Genomic DNA, 17463 nt, shown 5'->3' with positions numbered 1-17463 from the left:
GTTCGCATTCATGTGCTTCGGTTCAGTAGCATAGCATTGTTAGCGCAAAACATATGGGGTTTAGGCTGTTGCTGGAGTAATTTTTAGTTAAACTGTTCTTCTTCTGCAGCTTCTCCCACTTAAGTGAGGTCACGGTTGATGATGAGTCTCCTCCACATCCTCCTGTCTTGGGCTGTCACCACATCCAAGTTCTTCATCCTCAAGTCCTCCTCTACCAGCTCTCTCCATCTCTTCTTTGGCCACCCACGCTTCCTCCTTCCTTGCACATCCATCTGCATGACCCTTCTTCCCACATATTCGTCCTCCCTCCTCATCACATGACCAAACCATCTCAACCTTGCCTCCTGTATCTTCGTTCCTAAGTTCGTAACTTTCACTGTTCCCCTCACATAGTCATTTCTCAAACAATCCTTTCTAACCTGTTATTAATCATTATTAATATCAGTCAATATGTTTGGAGTTAAAAGAAAATGAGTAGACCTGACGATAGTACAAAAACTTAGTTAATATGTAAGTTGGAAAGTGGTGCTTCTGTTGCTCATGTTTGTAAACTTTATGGAGTTAAAAAAAAACAAACATTTTTGGACATATGCAAAAATAAAGACAAACTTACTAATTTTTTGCTAAAATATAGCATTGAGAGCTGCAAAAGTGGTTTCACTGTGGCAGATAAGAAACATGAAGTTGGCCAATCATGAGAATTTAGGAGTTTACAAGTTGTTGGTTCAGTGGCAGTCTTGTGGCGTTGTTGTTCGTGGTGTTGAACTAAGGTTGACTGGAACTGAAAAACTGGCACAACACATCTAACATACATGCAGTTCCAGGCGAGTGATGGGTGGCTTTGGCACTTTCAGAAATGCCATGGCATTATGAATAGGCAAACATGTGAAGCACTGAGTGCCGATGTTGAACAAGTTGAGCCCTTCAAAAAATACATCATTGAATCTGAGGGTCTTATTTTGTCTCAAGTTTACAGTGCAGATGAGACTGGTCCGAAAATATCTTTGCAAACAATCATGAGATTAGCACCCCTGACTGCAAATTAAACAAGGAGCACATTGCACCCTACTTTGTGCTAATACCGATGGCATGCTTCGCCTCAAGCTGAAGGTAGTTGGAAGAGCATGGAAGCCTCGCTCTTCGAAGAATGTTATGAACCAGTTGCTTCTCATCTATTCCAGCTCAAGGAATGCCTGGTTTACAAGTGACATTTTTTCCCAACTGATTTTTCAATCACTTCATACCTGAAGTGCAAAACTACCAAGAAGAGGTTCTGAATATCTCTCCTGAAGATGTAAAAGCTGTTTTATTTCTTGATAATGCATCAGCCCATTCTAATGCTGAGAAGTTGGTTAGTAGGAATGGAAGAATAAAATGTATGTTCCTTCTTCCAAGCACCACTTCTATAATACAGCCTATACACGGAGTCGTTGCCTGCAAGAGGTTGTATAAGAAGAAGTTTCTTGAAGAGGTGATGGTTGTCTTGGAGAACGAAAACGATCCCAAAGAAGATACAAGAGGAACCAGGACACTTCAAAATTTGCATGCATACAACATCAAATCCACCATCTTTAATTTTGCTGCCGCTTGGAAGGAGATAAAGACTACAACATTGGTTAATGTCTGGACCAAGTTACTGAACGGGAGTGAACCAGAATACGATTTTAGAGGTTTTGAAACCTCTGATTTCCATGAAACTTTAATGTGAGTAAGTGATAATGTCAGTGAGAATGACATCGAACAATGGCTAGGCATCGATGAGGGCGAGGCGACCCAGGCTACCAAATTCTCAGCCAGGAAGAGATTGCTGAAGATGTTCTACGGGACGATCAGGGAGTTGACAGCGAGGAAGTTGTTGTTCCAGGCGGTCAAAAACTATCGGTGGTTAGAGAACACATGAATGACATCATCCCGTTCATAGGCGCATCTTCAGATTCAGAGGCGATTGCTTATTACCAACATTTTTGGCAATTTGGATCGTTAATTATTAAGAAACAGTATAAAAGTGGAAATCAACTGAAACTTGATGCTTTTTTACTAAAGATCATCAAGATCCTCAGTATTTACATAAAAATGTTCTCATTAAAATATATTAATACTGTACCACTGAAAGTGTTTTATTTTCAATACTGTTCCTAAGATTTGCGATTTAACGGACTTTCGATTTCATGGACAACCCTTGTAGTCCACTAAATCAAGATTTCACTGTATGTATATTGTATAATATATAAATAAACATAAAGATATAATTTTTATGCAAAGTTCACAGAGACCTGAAAATTATTTTAACACGTTCATTGCCAAGCTGAAAATTGGAATTTTGTGTGGTGGCCAAATTTTTTTTATTTTTTTATTTAGTTTTTATTGTGCTCAAAATAAGTTAATATATTATTTATATGCTTTTATTATTATGTGCATAGGATTTATGTACTCTAAATATCTATTACGCGATATCGCGTAATATGTAATTTGTCAAATAAGTTATATATTTTACAAATAAAAAACATTTAAATATAATAATTATAACTTTAATTATCAGTCTTTTATAATTACATAGAATTTTTAAAAATAACATACAAATAGAAAAAAATAATTATCAAAAATCAACATTTATAAGGAACTTACTAAAAAAAAAAAAAAAAAAAAAAAACAATACTCAAAATAAATAAAAACCAAACTTCAAGCACGCTAAATCAACGAATAACTAAACAAAATCGTCGCGTCGTCGCCTTGTCCGAACACCGCCACTGTGCGCACTGGCTAACATAAACAATAAACAATGGCTGGCAGCCATCCCCACTCCACGAAAGTCGATCCCTTCCCTAGTGGCCAATATAAATATTACGCGCCGTTTTGCTATGGCCGCTATTCCGCTTAGAAACTTGATAGCAATGTCCACGCGATAACGCATGATCGGACGTTTGGTGAGAACTCGCATCACGTGATTGGCAATGACCGTGTTAAAGGTTATCTAAATAAAGTGGATATTAGATCCAGCATTATTTCAAAGCCAAAATAGTCTGCACTAAGGCAACTCGTGAATGCATTGAGTGCATTCACGAGTTGCCATACGCTCTCTGGTCAACTTATTTTTATGAAACTCACTTTCTACATTCGGCTTTCAAATAATGCTGGATCTAATACCCACTTTATTTATATAATTTTGCATTGCCAAACTGAAGCCTTTTGGCTCTTTATTTTAGTAAATTATTTTAAAGGGTTCCTCTAGGGCAGTGGTTCCCGACCTTTCTCCACTTGGCACCCATTTTAAATCCATTCCTATAAATTGTACCCCTTGTTTTTAAAATAGCTGTTTTTAAATACTGACACTTTTGTTCAGTGCCTGTCGTAGTGTAAAATAGTTTACTTTACTTGTTTTTCTGGTATTGCTGATTATTTTTTGTGTACCACCGGTTGGGAACAAATGCTTTAGGGTAAAAAGATTGAGAAAGGGCTGGTTTAGAAAAATGCAGATTTTAAAATCCATGCAAAATTTATTTTTCCTCAAGTTTTAGAGATAATATTCTTTCCATATCATGCACTAATGAGTATTCAGTGCTTATTATATCTGAACCATATGAAAAAAAAATTAAGAGATTATTATAGGGTGGATGATTATGAAAAGGCAAGAACAATAGAAACAGTATAATTCTGAGTGGAGTAGTTCCATTTATTTTGATTGAAAAACCAAAATAGAAATTGAAGATTCATCTTAGATATAGTTACAAACCATTTAACTTTCTTTTGTGCAAAATTGATGAATTATTAATGAGTTTAGATGGAATAAATTGCTTCTCAAAACTTGATTTGAATTCTGGTACTTTAAAGGTTATATAAATAAAGTGGATATTAGATCCAGCATTATTTCAAAGCCGATACATTCAGTTACCTTTGAAGGAAGACCGAAAGTATTTTGCTTTTATCACCAGATGGCAAAAAAGTAATTCTGTAGATTATCTATCACAAGAAGCAAGAAATTCTGCCGTGTCTTTTTAATCCTTGATGAACTTCATATTAGCTGATCATTTAGGAAAAAGACTTTAATGACATAGCTTTGGGATTAGTCCCACAATCATGTCATTAACACTTTCCTAATACAATCAGTAACACCTTTCTGTTTTTATCAAAACTGTCACTAGAGAATCTCCAAGGAGTCTGAGTGGGAAGCACTTTATCCTGGCTATTTTGCCAAGAAGAGGATGTTTCCCAGTGATCTGTCTTAAGTGTAACTCTTTGTCGTCAGAGTGAACTCAGTCAATGAATAATTTCCTATTACCATAGATGAGGCTTTATATGAACATCATTTCACAATATACTGGCATTCTTGTAATATGATGCCACTTCAAGTCATTGATTGTATCTCTTCTGGGCTCTTAGCAATGGAATCAAAATTTCAGCAGAAAAAAATGTCATGAATTTCTGTTGAAAACGCACTTTTCACACAGACCCAGAGTTATGGATAGGTGACAAAGCATTATTCCAGTAACTGTTGCTACTGAAGCCAAGTTTTTAGGACTAGCTTTTGACAGAAAGCTTGCATTCCTTACCCATATTCATGAACTTAGAAAAAAGTACGAATGTGCATTGAGTATCCTTTGCATTGTTTCTTGTGCAGATTGATTTTCCTTGCTTCACCTTTATCACACACTTATCATAGGTCCCAAGTTCTGCAAGGGAGTGAACACTTCAGTGATTGCCTTATCTATCATCAAGATATGCAAATATGTTTGTGCTTTTTGCACATCACCCATTCCAAGTCATTATGTCAAAACAAACAAACCTGCTTTTAGTTATCTCTACTCTGCGAAGCTAATTTTTACGTCAGACTGCTGTATGTTCCCCCTTTTGGTATGTTTGTGAAAGAAACTGTGCAAGCTGTTGACATGAATGTTAACATTACCAGCACTGAACGGTACAGTATTCATCCATAGCAGGTTTGCAGTCCATCTGCAGCCACTATATCAACTGAGGAAGTATCATACTCCATCTGTTTACCTGCAGTTGTTTAATGCTCACAGAGCAACCCACTCTAAATTCTTACCAGTCTATACTGAGCAGAGTTACTTACCATTCTGCTTGCACTTGTGCATGTAAAAGAAAACTGTTATGAAAAAAATATGATCTATACAGAATCTTCCCAGAAATAATACCTGATCTGTACAGATTTATTGAATGCTTTACAGGATATCTCCTTTCCTTTGTACAGTTCACATTGAGTGCTTTTTGAAGTTCTACACCTGTTGTGCAACATAAAGACTCTTTTAGCTGTACTGGATTCCCAGGCACATTGGAATTAAGGGACACGAGATTGCAGAAACAGCTGCTAGTTCAGCTCATACTTTTTCCATGTACTGTTTATCCTGTGTATACTACTTAGAAGATGAAAACTAATTACCCATTAGTGGTAGTCATGGCAGGAAGCACTGTCAGTCTAGTCAACTTAAAAACAGAAAGAGGAAGTTGTTCTTGATAGGTTTCATGTAGGTCAGTCTATGTGGTAAGAATAAACTAATAGAATAAACACATTCTTATTTACTGAGGACCCTCACCTGTGTGTGAACAGTACAATTGTGTCACCATTTGCCATGTTTGGCAGAATGCCAGTACTTCACATGAGGACGGAATGAAATTTTTACTAATCTGGATGAGCTATATACACTCAGGTAGATCTTATCTGACTTGCACAAATTGCATAAGGTTTTCAGCTTTTTAAAAAGAGGTTTGTGAGGTTCTACAATTGTTGTACAAAATGAAGATTCTGTGTATAAATTAATTTGTTAAAACCCATTAGATTATAAATGTACAAGGTGGTACAAAAAGTTTCGAGACTAGATTTGTAACACGCCAACAGATGGCTGCGCGCACAGTCACAGGGAGCACCTACCTTCATGAATCAGTGTGCCAAAAGACATCGTCCTTTGTACATCGGGAGCTGTGCAACCGATGCTATTCTGACCACCTGCGTTACCACATCTGTGATTTCATCATGGACAGCAAGTTAGAACAAAGAGCAAACGTGAAATTCACGTTTGAAAAAACGTGAATTTTCGAGGATCGTTACCAGTAACGAAACTTGGGTGTACGGGTACGGCCCTGAGATGAAGCAACAGTCTTCACAGTGGAAGAGCCCATCATCTCCATGACTGAAGGAGAGGCAGGGCTGCAGCTCGACCAAGTGCATGCTCATCGTCTTTTTCGGCATTTGCGGTATTGTGCATCGAGAATTCGTCCTCAAGGGCGAAACCGTCAATAGTGAGTTCTGCTGCCAGGTTTTAAGGCGTCTGAGGGAGGACATGTCGTGTGAAAAACTGGATGTTCCACGACGACAATGTACCCTGTCATCGAGCTCTCCTCACACGTGAGTTTCTCGCCAGAAACAACATGATCTCACTTCCACACCCACCCTACTAGCCAGATTTGGCTCCTGCAAACTTCGCCCTCTTCCTGAAGATGAAGATCCAGCTCAAAGGTCACTGTTTTGACACCATTTCGGAGATCCAGCGCGAATTGCAGAAGGTGCTTGACATGCTTCGAAAGGAAGACTTCCAGGACACATTCCAGAAGTGGCAAGAACGCTGTATTGATATGCAAGGGGACTATTTTGAAGGTGATAGTGTGTAAACTTAGATAAATAAAGTAATTTCTCGTAAACAGAGCCAGTCTCGAAACTTTTTGATACCACCTCGTATGTGTGGATACTGCATTGCTTAACTTAATTTTTAAAATTTGCTTTTTATATATAATGCACTATTTATTTCATTGACTTATCTTTTTATTACTATTTATTATTACCTTGTGTACTGTTGTAACATTTGGCATAATATGATCTTGTGTTCTTGTGCCAATAAATCTTCACACAGTCTATTTCTGCAATCTGTGATCGATGATCAACAAAGTGATCCCAATATTTATGCTATCACGAAATGTAAGCACGTCACTTAAATCAAATACAGCTTCATAACTAGATGCCAGTAACAAATGTTAAATATTGGTTTTTTGAATTTTAATTCATTTATGGTAAATTTGTATGAACATTTAGTTTTGTACCAAAAATTTATAAAATCAAATTGTGAAATAGTAATTTGTGTTAATAAAATTAAAATTTAAAATGGTAAATTCTGTTTATTTATTCTATTTATTCATTTTTCTTTTTTTCAATAGTTGATGGTGACATCAGTATATGGGGAGAAGTTGGAGGTGCTTGGGATAAGGTGCCTCTGGATGACCAAAAAAAAGACTGTTGGCCAACTGCTGAAGGCCACGTAGATTCTTCTGTGGAGGCAGAGACAGGCAGTGGTACCCCAAACTCCATTTCAGGATCTGTGATATCTAGCTCAAGCTTTTCTGGTGTGCAGGGTACAACCAATTCTGTCATTGCTTCCATAGCTGTAAGCCTCCACAATGCTCACTCTGGAGCTCCAAGCTCTAATGCAAGTCCACTTCAAGCCAGTCAGTGTTCAGGTTCTTCCATGCTGGATGGGTATACCCTGAATCAGGGTAATCCTCAGAACAGCAGCAATAGTCAAAGTGCACAATCTACCCCTACTGACGAGTTGGGGACCACATCTGGTTTCAACAGTCCTGAAATTAAGCCAATTGACTCCTGTGCTATGTGGGGTGTAGATGGTACTATTGGTGACAGACCTCAGGGTACTAATCTATCAATGAACCTAAACCCCATTGGGGCCAAAAGTGCTTCTTCAGATTTACTTGGTCTACAGCAGGCCACTCTTTTACACAATATTCACAAAAGTTCAGTAAAAGAACATCTCCCACCACATCAAGATATGCAGTCTAATTTACATTCTGGTGATTCCATGGATAGATTTTTAGACTCTTCAGGAACTGCTGTCCATGCTGGGAGTTTAGGAAGGAACTATACAAACTGTGGTGGAAATTCTAATTATTGTAATATTTCATGTAGCAGTGGGGGACATTCCAACAATTCTCAGTTGCCGCAAAGTGTTTCAGAATCAAGTGGATCCCATAACCAAAACATTTCCTATGGTGCTCAGTACAATTCCTCAGATAGCAGGGCCAGTCATATTAATGGCAATGAAAATAACTTCTGTAATAACCCTTCCTTCTCTGGATGGCATGGACTGAATAGTTTATCTGCCTCCGGTTCCTCAGGTAAGGGATGGAACATTCCAGAAAATGGATCCACAGGGAGAAATTCATATGCCAGCCACTCCTCAAATGGCATTTCTACTAATAGTAGCCTTGTTGCTGAAAACATTGAGACTGTATCTCTTACTTGTCACAGCTCTAGTGAAAATGATGTTTCTTATTCAGGCTTGATTGGTGCAACTGGTGGATCAGATTATCATCAAGAAGAAACAAATGGAAGTAATTATCAAAGAGATGTTAACTCTGGATGGGGGATAACTCCACCCCGTTTAGGCTTATTAGGAGGAGGAGAAAGCTCATTAAATAGTACAGCTGGATGGGGTGGATCACCTCCATCTGGAGCTGGTGGTTCAGGTTGGGGTGGAAGTTCCAGGCAGAATAGTGGTACAACAACAGATATGACAACTAGTTCTAGCACAGGTATTTATTATTATTAATTTCTTAGTTTGTGTTAAGTCAGAAACAAGTTTTTTGTGTGTGTGATAACAATGACACTAGTTCCTAGAATGCTTGTAAAAGAAATTTCAAAGTATCATTTTCTCTTAACATCAGGTTATTAGAGCATCTATTATTATGCCTCTTCTTTATATGCTAAATAAAAAGGTACTAGAGCACTATGATATTTTATTTTCTTACACACTCTACTAACTACTCACCCATCCTTCCTTTGCAACTTTTTTTTTTTAAGTGTGAATGATTTAATAAATAACCAGGCTTTTAACTCTGAAGTTTTTTATTAACGATGTATTTCTCTAACATCTTTTACCTGCTGTCTGTATGGTTGACAGCATCTTCAGGAACTTACATTTTCCATCCATTATCTCTATAAATTAAAAAAAAAATGGAAAGTGGTTTAATTACGTATCATTAGGCATATTATTTCTACATTGTTGTGTAAACTTTATATGTGGTTGCTGTCATATGGTTTTGAATGTTACACATATTACACAAAAATTTTAATATTTTGATATTTATTACTGCTGAAGAAAAACCATGTTCTTACAATTTTTTAAATAAAAGTAAATGGCTCTTATTGAGAGGATATTTTCTTATAAGAGCTTCCAGACCTCATCTCAAATAACTTATTGGACTCTGCACACTATTTTGTTTATCTATGGTTCACAGCTGACTCCAAATCCATTTTTGTATGCCTTCTTTTTCTGGACTTTAATGAATGTTAAATCACTTCATCCTCTTTAAATAATCTAGATCCAGTTTCAATTCTAATTAAATTCATACAACTAAATCCTGTTTTGCATTTATAAGTTATTTTTGAACATTTCATTATTGGATTCAGAAATTGGAGATAAATGAAACCCACTGTATGTATAATATGTAAATGCAAGATATATATTTATGAAGCGCAATTTGAATCATTACATGGAGACTCCATTTCAACTTAGCATAACAGTATATCGGCTGGGCTGTCATTGATTTATGATATTGAAACAATATCTGGAATATTGGTTTGTAAATGTCTTAATTCATTAGATGAAATTTTCTATTCTTATATATTCTATTCATAATTTTTTATTCTTATAGTTTGCAATACTAGTTGAAATTTGGCCTGGATTTGTACATATTCAAATTCGATTTTTTTAATTGTGTTATGGTATTTTCTGAATGCTCCATGGAGCATTCAGGAACGACCTTTTTGATCATTCATCGAGTTATAGACACTCATTCGATGAATAATTTTGTTTGCATGCACAACACAAAAGATGTAGAAATGAAAGTTCAGTGAAACATTGTTTTGAGGAAATGTGTTCTAAACATTTCAATAAATATACATTCATCAGTTTTGGATTGACTTATCATTGCTGACTCAAAATGATGACACGAACAGTTTGTCAAACAGCAGACACAGTTTAGAATGAAAGCATTTCATTTTAAACCATAGCTGCTGTTCAGCAACCATCTGAGTTCCATAGCACACATTTTAATAAGCTCTTCAATTTTTTGGCAGCAGGCTATTGATGAGTACGGTCTTTTTATAAAAATGCATGAATGATTTATTCTGTCTAATTTGGAAATTGAATCATTTATGGGTAGTTATAAACAATGCTTAAGATAGTTGTATACTATATTGGCAGGAACGTGTACAGTAGTTTTGCCATGTCCAGTTTTTTACCAACAACAATACTTGCACTGTCACTGGTAAAAACTGTAAGATTACTTTGAAGATCATTTATCAAATCTATTTATATGCAGACAAGTTAGTTGATATTCTGTTATTGTACTCTCTGTTTGGTTAGGTATTTCAGCTGAATCCAGAAAAAAAAAGTGCATCATTAAAAATGTCTCACATTTTAAGTATGTTACCAGCATTGTTTTTCTCTAAGAGTGACATTGATTGATAAGAATAGATTTTTTTTTTTTTTTTTCCCATTTCAGTGATTTTTGGCGTGCTCAATACAGGAAAACTTCGCTTAATGCGAATTCGATATGTGCAATTGAGCAAAATGATACTATTTCCTGCTTTAAGCAAGTGATTTATCGGTTAATGTGATTTTTTTACGTTGCATAAAATTTTTTGTCTCCAATCTGCAGCGAGTGATGGCACTTGTCAATGTAGCAGGCAATGGCAGTGCTGTGGGCGGTGTCCAGTGACACTCGGCAGTTGACTCAGAGCTATCATTGCAAGTGCACGTGCAAACTCTGTTCTCTTGCTCAATCCCTTTTCTTTAATTCAGATACCTATAAGGTTTTATTATGTTCAACCCATGATATGGAAAAGAGAAAAACTGATAGAGAAAGCGGCAGTAATAAAAAGAGAAGAAAAGTAATTACAGGGTGTTCGGGATAAATTTGACAGTTTCGTAAGGAAAAAGAAAATCTTCTTTGTATCTATTAAATTTAATGAATTGACAAAAAACATTACAGGCAGAGTTAATTACAATACTATCAACAAGATTTACTCAAAATAACCACCATTAGCATCGATCACAGCTTCAATCCTGCTTCGGAACCTCGAACAAGCTGATGCTACAGTCTCCCTGGGAAGGGCCGCAAAAACTGTTTTAATTTTATCCATTAACTGGGCTTTTGTATTACTGGAAGTGCGATTGGTGTCTTTTTCAACTGCGCCCCATACAAAATAATCCATGGGGTTAAGGTCTGGGGAGTTTGGAGGCCAAACATTTGGACTGGTGAAGTCGTAGAAATTTTCAGACAACCATTTTTGACTTTTCCCAGAGGTGTGGCAAGGGGCCGAATCCTGCTGCCATACATACGGCCTACCATTGGCTACCCTTGTTATCCAGGGCTTGACTACAGTGTTTAGCAACTCCACGTAACCATCTGAAGTCAACCTGAGGCCCTCTTGGAAAAAATGCGGAGGCATCACATTGCCTTCAGAGGATACACATCCGAAAACCATCACAGTTTGTGGAAATTTAGTCTGCATTACACGAGGAATGTCCTTTGTACTGTATGCAAGCCATCTGTTATTCTGCGTGTTGTGTTTTTGATCCTGGCAAAAGTTTTTCTCATCGGAAAAGAACCAGATTGTTTGTGGTTCCGCAGGATGTTTCACTTTGCTTAGAAGTTTCTTCGCGTTTATCAAACGTTTTTCACGGGCCTTTTCTGTAAGCAGCTGACCTTTGCGGCGCTTGTATGAGTAGTAGCGGAGGTCTTCATTGAGTGCAAGCTTCATAGTAGAGGCTGCAACATTCATTTCACGTGACAAAGCCCGAATTCCAATGCCAGGGATCTTCAACACCTGTTCCTGCAGATTTGCGAGGAATTCTGCTGTACGAACGCAATCAGATCGTCTGCAAGGGATCTTTCTTCTTGCTACATCCTCGTAGTCACCATTGCAAGTCTCTAGTTCATGCCTGATTGTTTTTACTGTATTCAGGGAGCATTGGGCAGCAGTCGAAATATCCTTATTTTGATGGCCGGCACGAATCATCATGATACAAGTTATTCTCTTCCATGATTCAGGTGGGTTCCAGCTATCCATCCTTTCTGACATCTTGTATATGAATGAAGAAGGGTCCAACCTTTTAAATGAAGAGAAGTGTGTGTTAATACATGTAACTTACGGAAAAATATAATTAATTATAAATATGTCAAATTTATCCCGAACACCCTGTATGTTAGAGGAAAAGCTAGAAGTCATTAAAAGACATGAAAGTGGCACTAATAATACAATGATTGGGTGAGACCTGCGATACAGCAAGTCCACTCTTCAGACTATATTAAGCAAGAGCAAAGAATACAAAGTACAGTGATCGAGATAGAATGTCTTCTATCACTCTGGATTGAATATTACAACCAAAAAAAAAAACCTCTTAGTACAAGGAATATTAGGTAAAAGCTCTCAATGTTTTAACATCATTTGAAAGAGAGCAGATTTCAAGAGAAATGTTAAAGCTTTACTTCGAGTTTAAAATCGAGGTGGACCTGCATAATGTAAGAATAACTGAGGAATCTGCTAGTGCAGATAAAGATTCTGCAGCCAAGTTTCCTGAAGAATTGCAAAGGATAATTCAGGATGCTGATTATGTTAATCGTCAAATATTCAACATTGACGAAACTAGTCTCTTTTGGAATCGTATACCAACAAAAACTTTCCTAGCTAAAATGGAAGCATCTCAAGCAGGATACAAAGTATCTAAAGATCCTCTTATGCTTTTATTAGGAGGCAATGCAGAAGGCGACTTTAAACTTAAGCTGATGTTAGCCTATCATGCGCAAAGTCCAAGATCTAACATTATTGAAGTAATCAGCACAATTGGAAAAGAACTTGGATTTAATGAACTGGATAATGAAGATGTGAGGAAATTGCTCGATTCCCATTCAGAACATTTAAGCGAGAATGATCTCTTTCAACTAGAAGAACAGCATGCATATGAAGAGGATAAGGATAAAGAGGATACAACAAAGAAATTAACTGCAAAAGAACTTGAGCTAGTTTTTAGTCACATTGAACATGCTAAGAAAATTTTGTTTGATGCTGATCTTGATATGGAACGAATCTTCGAAGTCCATCAGTATCTTGATAAAGCAATCTCCAGTAATCGCAAATTGCATGGCAAGAAGAAAAAGTCTAGCACTATTCAAACATCTTTACTTAATTTTTTTGTAAAAAAAAAAGCTCAATCTAATGTTTAGACATTAAATATAAGCAATTGATTTTTATTGACTTTGATGATTTTATCCTCTAATATAGCTTATAATTTTTGTTTTTCAAAATTACAGTATGGATGAATTATAATTATTCCTATTGTTTATTTTATTCGCTTAACGCACATTAATTGATGGATTAATTAATCACGTTAAGTGAGGTTTTCCTGTATTTCCTATCTCATGCACTGTGATCAGTTATGTTTGTTATGCTTAAACACAAATGGAAATTGAGAATTTCCTGTCTATTTATTTCTTGTCTTTGCAATAGTTTAAAATTATCTGATGATACACTGCTCAAAACAATTACGGGATATTTTAATTTTTGTCACATAATTATAAATTTTTGCAAATAATTATAACTATTGGATAATTTATACATCAATAAAAATATTTCTCACTTATGGATAGGGTGTAATTGATGAGATGTTTATATAATCCATATTTATTACAAATTGTGTTACATTTGTAAATTATTTTTATAATTTACAAGAAAACCAAAATATCCCCTAATTGTTTTGAGCAGTATTATATTTAACAATCTAATAGATAGTTCTAAAAATTTTACTATTTGATTCTACTTTTGATTTATTTAAAGAATGCATAACTTTTTCTATTGACTGAACTTTGATATTTTGCCGAATTGTTTCAGCATTCATGTGTAAATTCGTTTTCATACACTTGATATTTTCCCCTGAAATACTTTGAGAAGATCCAGTTCTTCAATTTGATGAAACTGCGACAGAGCTCTATTCTTTAGAGATACTAGCAGTATGATTTTTAATGTGTAGTGAGACTTTGCATTCAATCGCCTGTAGATTCCCACATCTGTAGTCCAAGCATATGGCTGGGTTGACAGACATGATTCATTATTTTCTTTTAATACATCTATATTCAATAAATTGCTTGACCTAGATTATGATTTAATATGTCAGTCTCCTATTTACTCACTGTATTTTTTATTTTGTTTGATTTTTAGCAAAGAAATGTATTGACAGTAGCTTGTGTTTTTCACCTATTTTAATTGAAAGTTTTAAAAATATAGACTACTCTTAAATAATATAGTAAAGATTTGACACCATGCACAAATTTAAAAATTTAACATTTTTATTTGCAAAAAATACCAAACAAGCATAATACTGCTGATCACACTAATTTCCATTATCAATATGTTGCAATTAACTTAGAAATTTTAGGTACATTATATTATTCCAAGAACCTACATTTCAAAATAAGAAAAATTATTCTAAGAATTTTCCACCTTATCCTTCTCTCCTGCAGAAAATAAACTACCTTTAGATTTTTGAGTTTATTATTATTTTTAATATTTGACCTCCATGAAGTCAAAGGACTCATCGTGGAAAATCTATACTTCCTAATGCAAACAAAATAATCAAATTGTGCATTAAATCCATTCACCAACTTTCAGGTGCTGCATTTCACTCACTAATCACTCCTCATGTAAAGAACCTGCTTCTCATTCCCCTGCTCACACCCTCCTTATACAAGCCTCTAGTTTTATCCTTGCTCCTACTACTCTATGAAATGTCTCCTCGGTATTAATCTGGTAACAACCCCTCACCAGTTTATGTCTCAGTAATATCCCCTCTTCTTCTTCTATTCACAAAACTCTGTAAGTTGCATTCCCTTATCTCCTGTATCTGACCTTCCATAGACCTGCCACTAACTTAGTAAACCCTGTCCAATTCATCCTCATCACCTTGAAAACCAGGTGACCAAATCTGTGCAGTAATCCATATGTGACTTGATCAAAGCCTTATATAAGAGAACCATAATCTCTTTGCTTCTGCATGTCAGTGTCCTATTCATTATTACCATAATCTGTTAGGATGTTCTTATAATTTTAGAAGTGTGATCCCTAAATTTCAAGGCTCTGTTCACCATTACTTCCAGATCTCTCATTTCTCCATTAATTGTATACTCTGTATCTTAACTTTTCCTACTAAATTTCAAGACCTTGCACTTTGCAACATTAAATCAATAGCTCCACTCATTTGTCCACTCACATCAGTTTATTCATATCCTCCTGCAAGCCCACAATGTGCGCTCTACTTCTCATAGTTCTTTCCAACGTTGCATCTTTGGTAAGTTAATGATCAATTCTGAGGTCATTAACCTACAAGTTAAACAATTATGGTCTCAAAACAGATCCCTGTGGCACTCTTCTAGTTGACCTTCCTCTTTTAGGATACCACTCCTCCTTACAGATCCTGCTGTTACATGTCTGACAGCCAATCAGCTATCCACCTCACCAGTCTGTTATCTAATTCCATCCATTTCAGTTTACTACTAGCTTCTCATGCAGCAGTCTCTTAAAGGCCTGTGAAAAATTAGAGTACACCACCATATATTCACCTCCTTTATCGAGTGAATTTTGTTATCTTATAATTCATAACCAGGTTGCTGAAACATGATTTCCTCCTAACAAAACCATGCTGACCATCATAAAGAATACTGCTATTATCAACCCATTTCTGAATTCTAGTCCTCACCAACTTCTTTTCAACTTGCTTGAAATGTGGAAAGGCAGCAGGAGTAGATGATATTCGACCAGAAATGCTGAAGTATGGTGGTATAAAAGTCTTACAGCGGCTGCACTGCATAGTTCAGAATGCCTGGACAGAGGGACGAATTCCCGATAATTGGAGTAGAGCTCTCATAGTACCCATATATAAAAAGGGAAATAAAACTGAATGTGAGAATTACAGAGGTATTTCCCTATTGAGCGTTCCTGGTAAGATATATGCAAGTATACTTGAGAAACAGTTGAGAAGAATTGTGGAAGAAAAGCTTAGTGAAGAACAAGCTGGATTCAGGTCAAATAGAGGCTGTCAGGATCAGATCTTCACTTTACGACAAATAATTGAGAAAGCATGGGAATATAACAAAGATCTGTATTTAAGGTTTGTCGATCTAGAAAAGGCATATGACAAGGTGCCAAGTGAGAAGCTATTCAATACACTACAGTTATATGGTGTCAATGGGGCATTATATCAAGCAATACTTTGTCTGTATTTGAGTTGTAAGTCGGCAGTTAGAATTGAAGGATGTACAGGAAGATGGTTTAATGTTAAATCTGGCGTGAGACAAGGATGTACATTATCCCCTCTGTTATTCATTATCTATGTGGATCACATTATGAAGGAAAGCGGTATTAAAAGAAAGCGGTATGATATCAGAATTGGAGATGTTAATGTCAGCTCTTTACTTTATGCGGACGATGTTATACTTCTTAATAAATTACAAACTTGCAAACTACAAGTTTGCAAGATTCCCTGACTAAATTGAATAACTGTTGTAATAGATATGGTATGAAGGTCAGCAATAAAAAGACAAAGACAATGAAAATAGGTAGAATTGTTGAAAATGTCAACTGTGTTGTGAACGGGGGAACCCGTGAAAGAACAAGAACATTTCAGTTGCTTAGGCACGATTTTTAGTGAAGATAGAAATTAAATATGGAAATAGACAACAGAATCAACAAAGCTGGTATGGTAGGAAGTCAAGTGAATAAATTCATATGGAATAAGAGAGAAATTAGTCGGAACACTAAATTAGCTGTATACAAGACAGTGTTCAAACCAGTTTTAACTTATGGATCTGAGAGCTGGGTCAGAAGTAAAACACTTGACAAAGACTGGAGACCGCAGATATGAGAGTCCTGAGAAAGATTAGAGGCATGAATAGATGGCATCAGTGGCAATATCATATTAGAAACGAGGATATTAGGAAAGAACTCGACATTGTCGGCATCCAGGAATGCGTTAGTAGAGCTAATCTCAGGTTGTATGGTCACTTAAACAGAATGGGTGAGGAAAGATTAGCAAAACAAGTGTTCTCTGCCAGGTTGGCAGGAAAACGACCCAGAGGAAGACCAAGATATAGGTTGATTGATACTGTACAATGTGCCTTAGACGATAGAAATATAAGATCTGATAATGATAATATTGGAGTCTTGACAAGTAATAGACTGATTTGGAGGAAAATTGTAAATAGGAAGTTAGTAATGATGTAAATTTTTCATGTAGTACTATCATATCCTGTACACCCCTTGAGGGTACATGTCAGGAATTTCATGATGATGATGACCAACTTTTCTAACACTTTAACATTATTCCTCCCCCACACATACACACTGATGGGCCAATAATTTGTAGCCTTAGTCTTATTCTCCCCTTTATC

At 36.1% G+C, this 17463-nt stretch overlaps 1 protein-coding gene across 6 annotated transcripts in view; it reads left to right on the top strand.

The window, feature by feature from the left end:
- Positions 1-17463, top strand: part of LOC150099843 (protein Gawky-like) — a 580239-nt gene that overhangs the window by 266172 nt on the left and 296604 nt on the right. For all 6 annotated transcript variants that reach the window (XM_090404074.1, XM_090404072.1, XM_090404073.1 and 3 more), the window contains one exon: positions 7162-8550. In XM_090404074.1, the coding sequence (XP_090260200.1) occupies positions 7162-8550 (1389 nt within the window). The remainder of the gene's footprint in view (positions 1-7161; positions 8551-17463) is intronic.

This window comes from Typopeltis vanoorti, chromosome 14 (genome assembly GCF_054136105.1).
Source record: "Typopeltis vanoorti isolate ZY-2024b chromosome 14, IOZ_Tvanoo_1.0, whole genome shotgun sequence".
Taxonomy (NCBI): Eukaryota; Metazoa; Arthropoda; class Arachnida; order Uropygi; family Thelyphonidae; genus Typopeltis; species Typopeltis vanoorti.
The sequence above is the reverse complement of the archived record's forward strand: the minus strand, read 5'-3'. Positions and strand labels throughout refer to the sequence as shown.